A 14,551-nucleotide genomic window follows, 5' to 3' on the forward strand; every position below is an offset into this window, starting at 1 on the left:
CATCTAAAACAGGACTTGTCATGTGCTCATTAATGATGATTTCCAGAGCTGGTAAAAAAAAAAAAAAAAAAGGTTCAATCAGAGCTTCGTAGGTGGGATTAAAAATGGAGACATCATAATTTTTGTGCCACAGCCAATTAAATATTCTTTTAAATTGACATGACAAATTGTGTACACTGAAAATGACATTGAAGGGTCTAATACGTCAGAAAACTGCTAATATGAACTCAGAGTGAAGGATGATGAGAAACTAAATGGACATAATTAGAGTATCTGCAGCTGATCCTACGTTAACTCGAGGCTCAACCCTCCCCCCCTCCCCCCACCGTTCACTGTGTGGCAGTTAGATTGTGTTAATCTAATTAATATAAACTACATTTTATGAGGACCTCAAAGGCAGTTCCTGCACTTATACCTGATCTTGAGGCTCAGTTGATATACGTACATGATGCATATTCTGGAAATAAATGAGCATCCAGTCAGTTTATAATCACACTAAGTTTGGGAACTCTCAGCGAGGACCTGCAGCTCGCTCCTTAATCCGTCCCCAGCTGACAGCTTCGCCCCGTCAGTTTTTTGCAGTGCTTTCTGGGAGCTTTTCAAATGATGTCAACGACTACCTGCTGAAGTTGTGAGACACACCTGCAGCTTCATCTGCTGCTCCTCATCCAGTTCTTTTCTCATAGTTAAAGGGTCAGTTCACCTAAGTTATAAAATCTTTTTTTTCTCTGCTGGTGTCTTTAACATTATGCACATCAAATCATCATCGTCTAAAGTTCATTTGATATCAAAAGACAAAGTAAACTCACAACAGTGGAATTCAGAGAAAGTTACACGAGTGCCTGTATTTAAAAAGTGCTACTCTGATATTTTCAAAAAATAACAAAATTCAAAATCAGTGTTTAACATAATTATGATTTAAAACCTAGAACACATTTTCAACAGTTCTCAATACTTCACTATACTAAACATACAGTTATACATACTATACTTTCATACTTTAACTTTCTAGTGTTTTCTGAGGATTATTCAGATCTCACAGGGTCAGTTTCTGAAAGATGTGATGCTGCTGAATTGTTTTGTTTTTTTGTCAATATATTTTAAAACTAAATTCCAGTTGCCTTCATTGTTTGGAGGTGGACACAGAAATCTTACAAGCAGATGCCTCAAAACCTAAATGAATGAAACCAAATCTGTGTGACTGGAGAGATAACACTCAGAGGGAGGAGAGAGAGAGAGAAGATGTTTTTATTATTTGGGTGAACTGACCCTTTAACGACCAGTTACAACTCAAACCGAACGCACACACGAAGCTTCAGAGACAGAAAGGATTTTATTTTTCATCCTCTGTGTTGTCAATCAGGATTTTATTTTTAACATTGATTTTACGAACTGCTTCTTTAATTTCTGTCATTATTTATTGTTATAATTGGATGTATATATATATGTTGAAGCCATTAATTTTGAGAAATAATAATGTGTTGTAATGTTATTATACTTTTGATTATCTCTTGTGATTGTCAGTACAGAGTGCAGACAAAAAAAACTAACAACCCTTTGAGGTAAATGTCACATCATCTTCAACAGGTGGAGAAAAAATCCCAAATCTACTGTATGACGCAGATGAGGAGATATTTTGTGCATAATCTGAGTTTCCATGGGGTCGATATTAAATATAAATAATATTGAATCAGTTTGCCAAAGTTGATGCCTGTCAAATCTGATTTTCCGTGTTTTTACAGATGCACTCCCTCATTTTGTTTTATCATCTCCCCAAAATCCCCCAGATTTCCAAATCATATAGCACTAAAACAAATTCAGGGAGTGAATCTTTTCAAATGTTTGCTTTGCATAGAAATGTCATAGTTTTATGAGAAAAATTAAAACTTGTCATGTATTTGCCTTCATCTGAGTGTCATTTCTATCATGCACACACACATAGTAAAATATTCACATTTTAAGCTTGAACAAGAGCAATTTGGCATTTTGTAATCAAAGAATTGCTCCAAACCATTAATCAGTTATCAAAATGCTTGACGATTCATTTTCTGTCAAATGATTAATAGATGAATTAACTAATTGTTGCAGCTTCAAACCGATAAAGATCCAGCAGAGTAGAGTAGAGTTACACAATGAGCCATAAAAGTCTAATATTTACTCTCCTTTTAGCTCCAGTTTGGCCTCCACCAGTTCATGACGGTAATATCAAGCTCTTTTTCTTTCTTCACCAGCTTTGTTTGTCTGACCGTTCTTTGCAGGACAGATGACGTACAGCGAGTTTATCAGAGCTTGTTTAATAGAAACACTGAGACTGAATCAACCATGAAAGAAAAAGAGACTAAAAATCTCAAATAAAGCTAAAGTTCACACATTACACACAGTCAGCTGAAGTATTGCTTATCAAAAATATTGATTAAATGATGTGAATAAGACTAAATATGAAGTTTACATTGAACTTAGCTGCAGTCTGAAGTAAAGAAAGCATGGCACACAGTGACTACAAACAAATAAATCTTTATTAGCCTCATGTATAATGTACAACAGATATGTACAGGAACATCTCAGGGTTAAAGGTCAAGTTTGTCTTCAGCTGATAAAATATTAATGTTTTTTTATAAAGACGTTGTCAGTAAGTCACCAGCAGCTACTACTTAGTATGTGCCTTCAGAATAATTTCACATTAAGTTATAATAATAATAAGTTGGTAAATATAACACTGATTGGTTTTAATTTAGATGGTTCTCGTTAGTTGTCTTTAGATTAAAGGAGCACTGTGGAGTTTATGACCATGTGCTATAGAGCAGTGTTTGAATGAGTTGATCCCTGTTTGTTTGTTTTAATGCACACAATGATACTCAACTGAAGATAGAGAAGATGACGACAGCTAGTAAAGGACGAAGTAAATAATGCATTATTTTAAATGAGGGCTGCAACTCACAATTATATTTTGTTGTCAACTAATTTGCCGATCATTTACTAGATTAGTCATTTTGAAAGATCATAAATGCTCTTTATAATTTACCGTAGTCCAAGGTGACATCTTCAAATTTTATTATTTTGCCCCAACTCAAAGATATTCAGTTTATTCTTATGTACGATGAAGAGAGGCATCAAAGTGTCACATCTGAGCAGCTGAAACCAGCAAATATTTGACATTTTTAAGTTAATTAAAAGACATTTTGTATCAAATTAGTTGCCAATTAATTTTCTGTTTGACTAATCATTCCAGCGTTATTTAAAATATATTTTAAAACTGCCTCTACAAATGTTTTAGGAATTTTAAAAAAATCATTCCACACATTTGTTAGACTTCAAGTACAAATATTGTGTGTTTTAGTGTGAATGAATACATGTAAACAGACACTTTCTCAATATGAAACTCCACAGGGCTCCTTTAAAGCGACCAAGACAAACAAACAGTGAGATGTAATCAGCAGACACATTATGGAAATGGATTAAAAGTCAAATCTAAAAGCCATCATAAAATTAATTTTGCAAAACCAATTTAAAATGTAGTGACAAATCCAATACATAAAGACAGAGTAAGGGGCTTTATAATTAATAATTTACAAATGTAATGGTGTCTTTTATTATTATGTATTACTTTATTTCAAAGCTAATTGAATCCATTCACGGTCATTTTCCAAAATGGATTATTACATTGATTAATTATAATTAAATACTGTATAAATGTATAATTATTCAGGCGGCACACCGTTAGCACCGACTCACATTCGTCATGCTGCTGATTCTCCAGCAGGGGGAGCTGTGTTAAGTTCCTGTCTCACCAATTTAACACCTACCAACCAGTATAAAAAAGAAAGAGAAAGAAAGAAAAAGCCTCCAAAGAAACAGGAGTATGATGCAGATAAACGGCAGCACAGACTGATAACTGACAACCGTCCTGTGTGCCGAACTTCAGAGGAAACTAAACCCTCCTCAAAACAGTTTAATAATCTGTGCGCTGATTTCAAGCATAAACACATTTTTAAGATAGTTTTATTTCCACTATGATCTTCTCTGTTACCCCCCGTAGGTCTGTAAAGAAGAACATGTGTAAAGTTATAACTTCATTAAACACCGGAGAGTTAAAAACCAACAAGGGGGGGGGGGGGGGGGGGGGGGGTGTAAAGGGTAAAGGGTACAAAGTGCAGCCCTGAACAGGACAAAGTCAGCGAGAGAGGCTGATGCAGTTTGAGGGAAAAGTGCAAAGCGTCATATTTTGGTTTTTAAAGGCTCAGTTCACAAAAAATGCTTCATTAAAAAAAATAAAAAAATAAAGAACACTCTTCTCTCCTCTGATGGTATCTTTAGAGATTTCTGCCTCCACTGTGTTGGGATGGAGGCAGAAATCTCAGAGACCAGAGACAGACTGTCCGACTGTAGAGACACCACAACAGAGAAGAGAGAGACAGAATATATTCGGTTGAAGTGACCCTGTTACAAGCTGCCACACCACCTTTTTTTAAGAAACTCTGAAAAGCCTTTAAATACAATTAGAAAGTGTAAATTGGTGTAAAAGCACTTCTTGTAGGACGCTGTGCTGCTGCCGGTCATGTTCCTCCTGCCAGCAGCGGAGACGACTCGGAGGCCTCAGGTTTGTGGCGATGTGACGGTGGGATGCCGCCGTAGGACCAGTCGTACAGGTGGCTGCCGTGCAAATCTGCTTCTGCCCGCAGAGTAATTTTCTTCACATGAAAGAGAAAAAAAAGAGTATAAAAAGTTAGAAAATGCCCAGTTTGTTAAGCCAGATTGTTTAATAAGACCTTAAAGGAATATTATATGGTTTTAGTTAGTTCCATGTTGCTCTCATGTTTTGGCGAGGAACAGCAGGACCCATGACTCCCTGGAGGTTTATTGAGGCAACCAACACAAAATCCATAAAGTCACAAGAAACAATGCAACGTATAACCCCACTGATGTATTATATGGCCGCGATGCTGGACTTGAAGATGACGCCCATCCATGCAAATGAAAATTTCTCCTCTGGTGCAAAAGCCAAACAAAATTACCAGCTTACAGGTTTGCTACTGTGTTTTTGGTGTTGCTCCCGCTGAGAAACTTGCTTTTCTACGTGTGTTTTCTGTTGCAGTACTGGGGTTGACCACTGGGACAAATTAGCAACAAGGCCAAGTGGTTTTACCGTAAACCTAGGCATAACCCTGCATTAAAACCACTTGACACTTTGGTTTCTCTTTGGATTAAACAAACTAAATATAATGTAATAATTATGGAGCTTTAGAGGTGCTGGTACTCTCTACTTTTTGAACTTTGGACAGAACTAGGCTAGCTGCTTCTAGACTTTCTGCCTGCTGTAGCTTCATATTTAAGCCAAATTTACAAAAGATGCAAGAGGTTACCTAAAGTCTTCTTGTCTCTATGTTTTATCTTTATTGCTGCAGTGAAGCAACTTGAGTCTGTGCACGTAACCTCTTTACGTACAGTAAATCTTACAAGACAGAGGCATATGAACATTTACCGTACAGACATGAGTGATACTGATGTCCTCGTTTTACTTCTTGTGGAGGATTTAAGGATTTAAATGTTTCTTTGTAGGAGTGAATTCAGAATATTTTCTTTGCCTTATACCCGACGGCTTTGTTTCGTCATCATTTATCAGGTTGTTTCTGACTAGAAATATGAAACGAGATAGACGAGCTCTCCAGCAGCAGCTGTTTGGATGAAACGATGAGATGGAATACCTGAAAATCTCTGATGTAGGTGAGGAAGAAGCTGATGAAGGAGAAGGCCAGAAACCACTCAGATATAGTGCTGATGATGTGAGCGGTGTAACCCTGAAACAACACAAACATAAAAATGATAAATGATAATGAATAGTGATGCTGCAGGACTGTTTATCCAACTTTAATACTTTATTGTTACTGTGATTGAAACATGTTCAAAACACTGAATATCAAAAACTGGCCAAAGCTGAATAGTGACAAATGTTTAGTCAGATTATTCTAGAGTCAAAATGTCTCCTGTTTTTACTGTATTTTAGTCAAAGTTCTTGTATAGCTGCTTGTGTTTAGATATATAACATTTGAGAACTTTGCAACTAACAATTATTTTAATGATCAATTCATCTTTTCAATTTTTTCCATTAATCAATTTTCAATTTACCATCATAGAAGACAAATGAAACCAGTGAGTATTAACATTTAAAAAGCTGGAACCAGAAAATGTAGGTTTTTATTCTTTAAAATGAATCAAAATTATTATTCAAAATAGTTTGGGGATTAATTTTCTGTTGATTAACTAATTTAGATTAAAAAACGAATCACTGCAGCTCTAATCAGTGATAAAAACTCATGTATCATTTGAAACAGCATCAAGAATATGAAACCCTTCTTTAACACCAATAGACACACACACACACACACACACACACACACACACACACACACACACACACACACACACACACACACACACACAGGACTACTGACCGTCTCTCCAGGGGTCCAGTGCAGTTTGTTTTTGACGTCGACTCCCGGCAGACTGCTGTACATGATGACTGATGATACAAACACTGACAGGACGATGATAAGGATCACAGCTCGTTTTCAGATCATTAATAAAGCATTTTAAATAAGCACTACTACGAGTGTGTGTCAAAAATATCCTGCAACACTTTGGTAGTATAATTATTTTATCATATAACACGTAGTGATACTGCGTAATATGTGTTTAACAAATGCTGTGTTGCTTTATTTTATTTTGCATCCAGCAGCCAGTTCTTAGTCGATTCTTCAGTGTCACCTCGTTGTTTTTGGATTCAAGCAGCACCATGGAAACGTTGGGTTTTAAGGGTGGGAAAACTTCAACCAGTTTCAGGGAAGCTCAGTGAATGGAAGTGAAAAAACATTATAGTAACCAGAGGAAGCAGCACATTGAAGTCAGCTCAGTGTCCGGTGGTTAACTTTGACTTTCTGCTTAAGATGTTCCTGTAACTGAAATACCAGCTGTGCACGAGGAGAACTATTACATTACTGATCAAAAGGAGATCACATAGAATGGCCTATGTGTGTGTACGTGATTTGGTTAGAGACATATCTCAGAGATACAGTTATTTGTGGGAATTTCCCTTTATTCGCACTTTCATAGTGTCACAAACTAAGTATTCAGTGTAGTCTGAAGTATGTCAAACAGAAATATTAAACTATCTTGGCTCAATTGTTGAGTTTCTACAGGATCAAATAACATAATCGTGATGCGATAGGCATCCAAGAATTGAGCGAAACTAAGCAAGTAAACTAAAAGCAGAGAGGCACATTATGCTCAGCTTTGTCTCAGACTTTTAAAACCTCTGACCTAGAACCTTAAAAGTTCAAGTTCAAGAAGTTGTGGGTTAGGGGTCGTTCAGTTCCCGTAGAGGAAGAGACACAAGAAGTGAGAGTATGACGTTTTCGGTGAATTTAAGTATTACTGGAAAAACTGGGTTGACTTTGTATCACCACTGAGATCAGACTGTAGAGTAATAGTATTATATCTTATGAACCCCTTTAACCCCTTTGGTTCTTGTTATAGACTTTAAGTTGTTCATTTCACAAGTTTTTCGATATCCTCCATCAAGAGAGAAATGACTCTGTAAGAAGGGAGTGACAATAAGAGAGAGAACTGAAAACAAAAACTTGGACTTTGTTTTACTTTGTTTTATGGATGACTATAAGACTATTTCTGTTTATGGTTTGCATCTGCTGTACGGAGTTCTTACTGCTGTGTATGTCTAATAGACATTTATACAGGATGTCATTTGTGGAAGGAATTTTGTATTTTGATGTCAATAAAAAGTTAATTATTAAAAAAAAGGAAGCGACAATGAGTGACGAGGACACGTTCATCCTCACTGAGTTGTGACTATCTGCTTCTGAACAAACCTTCAGGACTTAAACAGTCATATTTCCTCATTGAGTACCTCCTTGTGAATGTTGTCCTTGTGTATTTTGATGTCAATAAAAAGTTAATTATTTAAAAACTGAAGCGAGTGGCGGTGTTTAGCTAAGTGGGTAGTGCCCCCGCCCCATGTGTTGAGGCTACAGTCCTCAAGCAGGCGAATCCCGTGCCGAGCGGTCCTATCCTGCGTGTCATTGCCCCCCTCTCTGCCTCCCATTTCCTGTCTCTCTCTCTACTAACCTGTACATTAAAGGCAAAAAGCCCCAAAAATATACTTTAATAAAAAAGTTGTGACTATCTGCTTCTGAACAAACCTTCAGGACTTATCATCATATTTCCTCATTGCATACCTCGTGACCTCACTACATTTCAGCTCTGACTGAATCAATAATCTGTCACTGTAGGATTAAAGGATACTGCTGATGATGCTGCACAGGGTCCAGAGTCCGATACCGAGGCGGACCAGGTAGATGGTCCTGCTGTGGACGTGAGGCTGCATGTTGAGCGAGAGCAGCGTCTGAACCAGGATGTAGAGAGCCCCGACCCCAAAGGTCAGCACCGCCCCGACCAGGTGCATGGAGAACAGCGTGGTCTTCTGCGCTGACACACACACACACACACAGATTCACTGCAGACACGTTCAGACCCTGTACAGGTGTGAGCTGATCCAGGACCAGCAGCAGCAGAACTCACCTGGAAGTTGGCGACCACGCACATCCCGAAGGAGCTGATCCAACCCAGCAGCAGCCCGAAGCGGTTCACTCTCTGGAGTCTGATCTCGCTGTCACCCAGCAGAGCCTCCACCTGTTTGTAACGCACGTACACTGTGGCCATACCTACACACACACACACACACACACACACACACACACACACACACACACACACACACACACACACACACACACACACACACACACACACACACACACACACACACACACACACACACACACACAGTCCAGTAACCAAATATCAGCAATATATATTTACATTGTTGCAAAAAATCTTTAAAATTCACTATTAACTAAAATTGCATACATTTAAAACTTGAATTGAAAATAAAGTTGAAATAAAATAAAAAATAGAATTTCAACCAACAATTACTGTCCTGAATTCATCTTTATTTTTCTTGATGAATTAATTGTTCTTTCAGTCCACTGTATAAATGTCAGAAAATAATGAAAAATGTCAATGTGAGATTCTCTACAGGTGATTCCTCAAAATGTATTTTTTTTGTCCCATCAACAGTATAAAAGATCAACTGAATGATGCCAGTATGTTAATTGTGTCATTATTTAAAATAATAAATGATTAATAAATACATAATGAAATAATTTAGCCCTACTTTATTGATTTTGAAAACAAATTAATCCAATAAAGATGTTGCATGACTGTGTTTATCTGCTGCCCTCTGAACTTCCTGAACAAATTTATTCATCAACTATTTAGTTTTATTTTATTTATTAAAATGTTAAATCAGGTCTTGGTAATTATTCTGCACCTCCAGGAAATATTGTAGCTCAAGAATTATATTTTCAGCAATGACTGTAACTGTTTCATATCTGACAAATGCAGACATTGAACAGGTTATAATAAAGAGTGTGAGAGTGTGTGTGTGCTATGTTTGGCAATTTTGGATTTAGGACCATTTAATTGGGGACATCTTGTACAAATGGGGACAAAAGTTGTGTCTCCAATTAGGAGAAGGCTGATTTTGGGGTCACTAGTTAAGGTAAGTCCAGAAAATGAATACAAGTCTATGTTATGTCTCTGAAAGTGATTGTGTGTGTGTGTGTGTGTGTGTGTGTGTGTGTGTGTGTGTGTGTGTGTGTGTGAGAGAGAGAGAGTGAGTGAGTTTTACCCAAAAAGGACGACACATCCAGCATGATGCCAAACACACACCTCTCTGGTGCCATCGTTCCTGTGTCGCTGCAACACACAATAACAAGTTCATTAAGACCACGTTTGGCTTCAATTCTGTTAAAAGACGAAAGAAACCGTTTCAAATGTGTTAAAAATGTGACACATGAACAAAAAAAAAGGGTCTACCATACGGCCAATCTGAAAAGGGCCCTCCATGATTGATGAGAATAAAATTATTTTGTCAGGCTCAACAAAAATATGACCCGAGGCTTGACCCGCTCTTTTGATGTTGATTGTTATCGTTGCTATCGGAAACCTCGTATGTCCAAGATCAGCAGCGTTATCCAATCAGAATAAAGCAAAAGTTGTTTCTGATCAAATAAGTCTCATGATTGACTGTTTTATGTGTCAGTTTGAAAGCTGGGGAAGTGATGATTGGTTAGAAAAGCTATAATGTAGTTGTGGTTATAAATGAATCAGTGTGTGTGTGGGAGTGTGTGTGGGAAACATGATCAACTAGCAGAGTGAGAATGAGCTTCAGTGCTCTGGAGTCTCACAGTCCAGCAGCAGCGTTCAAGGAAAACACAAATAACACATCAGAGGCGGAGTCTGACAGTCACATGTAAAATTACAAGAAGCCAGAAACCAGTTTAACAGAAAACACACAACAATGGATGTAAATAGAGAAGTGAGTACAGTGTCATAAGTGGGGCCCCGTTCAGTATCACATGAAGCCAAAAAAGCCACTTCCTGCTGTAGAGCATGATTACACATTCTGCAAATGTGTCCATGGAGCAGCTCACTAGACTTCTGCCAGCTAACTTCCACTTTACCGCTCTACTAACTTGAATGAAATGATTAAATTGTGCAACTTTTCTACACTTTTGAAATGTGATCAGTCATTTTGTGGACTTTGTGATATTTACAGACGTTTATTTCACAATGTAAGTCTATGTGGATGCCAGATCTGCTTTAAGGCCCCAGTGCTGTTCCTTTCTCTAGCTCTGTTTACACATCCATTCATACTGGTTTCCACTGGTTTCATGTCTTCTGTGGGTCTGGAGACGACACCAATGGCATCGCGGTGATGTCATCAGGATTATTGCCATCTGGGCTTTGAGACTTCACATTTATAAACAGACAGCCTGTGTTACGAACTGGAGGACTTTAGAGAAACGGAAGCGTCAAATGAATGAAAAACAGCACACAGCTCTATTTGTGGGAAATATGCAGTGCTGCTTGAAAGTTTGTGAACCTTTCTTATAAATAAATATGATCTCAAATGTCATCAGATTTCCAAATGTCAACCCCTAAACTAGACAAAGAGAACCTGATTAGACACATGAGACAAGAACATTACATTTATTCTTTTATTCATTGAAGAAAATTCTCCAATCTTTTATATTTCTGTGAGGCAAAAGTAGCAATAACTTGTTTTGTGTGTGTGTGTGTGTGTGTGTGTGTGTGTGTGTACAGTGTCTCAGACCTGATATAAGGCACCAGAGGATCCACGTGGTTCAGCACCACCGCTGTGATGTAGGCGAAGATGAAGGACGCCGCGGTCCAGATGACCAGAGCGGCGGGCAGGAAGCTCATCCCCTGCTGGAACCACCACATGGTCTCTGCACTGTGTGTGTGTGTGTGTTGGTTAAACTTGGTCCTGAAAAAGACAATGACATTTTTCAGTATCAGTTCATCACTGTAAAACAAAACAAAAAAGTTGGTGTAAATAAACATTAATAGGGCTGATTAAGCAATTAGTTAATACAAAATTAATCATCAAATAATTGATTCCAGCTTCTCAAATGTTACAGTTTGCTGTTTTTCATTGAAACGCTAGAAGTGAAGGAGTAACAGTCATCACACTGAAGATTTTAATACTCCAATCTGTCACTGAACACAAGTTAAACACCAGATTAGTGAGCCGCTTAGATTAGTAAACAACCATCAGGATGTAGCAGTCAGGATGTGATCATGTGACTTTATGAGAGGCAAAGTTCACTTTAATGAATCGAATGAGAGGCTCTTCTATCCCAAACTTACTCACTGTGACACATGAAGTGATAAAGATTCAAATAAACTATTTAAATGTTACCTGTTTAAGCATCATAACTGGATATCTGTCCTTGACCTTTAATTGCATATTAACTGGATATTATGTTCCCTTGTTATCAGTGTGTGACATATCTGTCATATCTGTTTATTAGTTGTTGTTTACAGTGTTTATGATGTTGTCTTGGTGAAATCACTCCTGGAAAATCTATCTTTAATCACAACAAGACTTTGACGTGGTTATTCCTAGTTTTGGGGAACCTGCAGACCCCTGAGGTACTGAACACTTCCTGTCACATGTCACAGGTGCTTTTATTATTATTTTATAACTTTGTCTAATCACTTTGTTCCTGATGAATTCATATCATTGTTTTCTGTTTCTGTTTGAATTAATACTTCTTAAAAGTGCTGATGTATTTCCGATCCTGCCTACATGCACTTTCAATAGATTGAACCATTAATTGAGTTCCTGTTTGTCATGAGTCCTAATTTAAAGTATCACACACATGATTAGTGAGGAAGGGGCGCTCTGTCAGTCATGTTGAAGGCTTTAGTGGAGAGATTGTACTTTGGATTAAATCTGCAATTTGTATCAAAGGAAACTACATATTTTAATTTCACACAATATGCAAACTACTTTTCCTATATCATAATAATAACAATAATAATCTACTTTTTGTTTGTTTTCAAATGACACTAACTACATATTTAATAATAAAGAAGAAATAAATAAACATTTTGCTAATATAGTTGTTTTTACCCCAGTTTGAAGTTCTTATATGTTAAATATGTAGGTAAGATGAAGGCTAACATATAAATAAAGGATCTAACATTGAGCTATATTTATAAAGGTGTTGATGTGTGAAGAGTTTCTTGTTTTCTTTTAGAGGAAGTGAAACAGACAGTAGGTGCAAGTTTGGATATTTCCTTATAATCCTCTATCAGTGAAGGACTGTGTCACCCGCCTTTCACACCAAAGCCCGTTAAAACATGAGTCAATGTAAGGAGGGAAACCATCACATGTTGGACAAAAGGCCTGTTTGACTCATCAGGACAAAATCAGACATAAAACTGTGCTTTTAAAAGGTCAATATATAAACACTAACATTTACTTATAGAGCAACACAAAGCCAATTACATTACACTGTCGGATCAACACGTGTATGTTCAAAGATCACTAATTTCACAGCTGATAGATAAATATACTCTGTGGCATCAAACAGCTGTCAGATGGAGGAAGCAGTTCAGTTTTTAACCCAAACATAATGACACTCACGTTATCCCCGAGTCCTCAAACCACCATAATCTTTCCTGCAGGATTTTTTAAACTTCTCCAAAATCACTTGTGTCACACCCAGGATCCTGAGTCCACAGCTCCGTTAAGTAATCCTCGGTGTGCAGCAGAGATCATGAGCCTCAATTCCACGTTAAAAAAAAAGAAAAATGAAGTTTAAAAACGCTGCCACAATGTCGCTAGGCTTCAGATAAGCATGAAGTGTGCATGCGCAGATCAATGTGACTGTAAACAGTGGGAGTTTACTGCCCTGATTGATGACTCGCAGGAGAAACTGAAGGAACAGCGCCATGTTGGGTGATTGTGGCCATAGTCGGTACTGCAAGTGACAGCGCGCCTTGATCACCGATTGATTTATTTTTGTTTGTGCAAAAAAAAAAGGGAAAAAAGGCTTGATTTTGGAGCAGCTTTTCTCTTTTTATGTGCATGGAAAGTTTTCTGAGGAAATTACCTTTTTGGATGTCACCTTTTTTTTTCTTTTTTTTTAGAATTTGTGCCATCTCCATCAGTGAATTGTAATTTCCTGAAGGGATTGATAGCAGGATGAACAAAGGCCTCATTTATGATACGATTTCTGTTAAATATCTACACCAGACAGGCATTAACGATCAATATTTTGCAGAAACTATGAATGTGAATGATTAATGATGAAACAAAAAGTACCACACAATACAGTGTTGTCAGATTACTCATTAACCTTAATTTATTTAAATCATCAGTTTCCTTACACTGTGTGGCCTCATTCACTGACTAAACTTCCACTGAACCTCCTTCTGAAACTTTTTCAAACTTAATTTATGTTTTTACATATTACAATTATGTTTCTATATATACATATAAATATTCACAATTGCCTTGTTTTGTTCTTTAATTTAGGGCATGTGTGAAATCTGACCATTTTCTGTAGTTTTTCTACAATGCCATCCTCAATGTATTTATAGCTGCTTTGTTCTTTAATTGGCCGATACTTTACAACCTCTTGCTTTAGCACCAGCTTTATGGAAAACTGTATAAAAACCTCTTCTCCTACACATTATTGTGTATTGGAATTATATATTATGGAGTCCTGACATGCTTCAGTCTCAACTTAACAACAAAAGACAAAAACATACCATCCTCAGGAGGTTGAAGAGCTCTGAACTCAAAGATGTTTTCAGAGGCATCATCGCTGGTTTTCAACAGACGACATCAACCTTCAGGACGTTGATGGATTTGATGTTTTTCCAGTAAAACACAAGTTAGAAACCCGGTTCCAGGTGGGAGTATGAAATTTATTTGCATTGGTAGGTGAGAGGAGAGATTGTCAGGTGATCTCGTTTTACCATAGTCGTCTATAAGAACACACTGTCCTGCACACTGGTGATATACCTGAGCTTGCCAGTCTGGCCAACAGAAGACAAACTTTTACACACAAGCCTTTTTTTTTTTTTTTCTTTGACAGTA

At 37.4% G+C, this 14,551-nt stretch overlaps 1 protein-coding gene across 1 annotated transcript; it reads right to left on the minus strand.

The window, feature by feature from the left end:
* Positions 1–4,128: 4,128 nt before the first annotated feature.
* Positions 4,129–11,401, minus strand: dram2b (DNA-damage regulated autophagy modulator 2b). Its single transcript, XM_053316550.1, has 7 exons — positions 11,249–11,401; positions 9,761–9,828; positions 8,590–8,732; positions 8,314–8,491; positions 6,450–6,532; positions 5,703–5,795; positions 4,129–4,688 (listed from the first exon to the last, which is right to left on the minus strand). The coding sequence occupies exons 1-7, from the start codon at positions 11,377–11,379 to the stop codon at positions 4,554–4,556; spliced, it is 831 nt and encodes a 276-aa protein (XP_053172525.1). The 5' UTR covers positions 11,380–11,401; the 3' UTR covers positions 4,129–4,553.
* Positions 11,402–14,551: the final 3,150 nt, after the last annotated feature.

This window comes from Scomber japonicus, chromosome 3 (genome assembly GCF_027409825.1).
Source record: "Scomber japonicus isolate fScoJap1 chromosome 3, fScoJap1.pri, whole genome shotgun sequence".
NCBI lineage: Eukaryota > Metazoa > Chordata > Actinopteri > Scombriformes > Scombridae > Scomber > Scomber japonicus.

Excerpts from the sequence above, each read along its gene's own strand:
- dram2b (XM_053316550.1), bottom strand. The coding sequence starts at position 11,379 with ATGTGGTGGTTCCAGCAGGGGATGAGCTTCCTGCCCGCCGCTCTGGTC. Across the intron at positions 9,829-11,248 it reads CCTCTGGTGCCTTATATCAG|CGACACAGGAACGATGGCAC; the intron begins GTCTGAGACACT and ends TGTGTGTTGCAG. Across the intron at positions 5,796-6,449 it reads ACTGGACCCCTGGAGAGACG|GGTTACACCGCTCACATCAT; the intron begins GTCAGTAGTCCT and ends GTGTTGTTTCAG.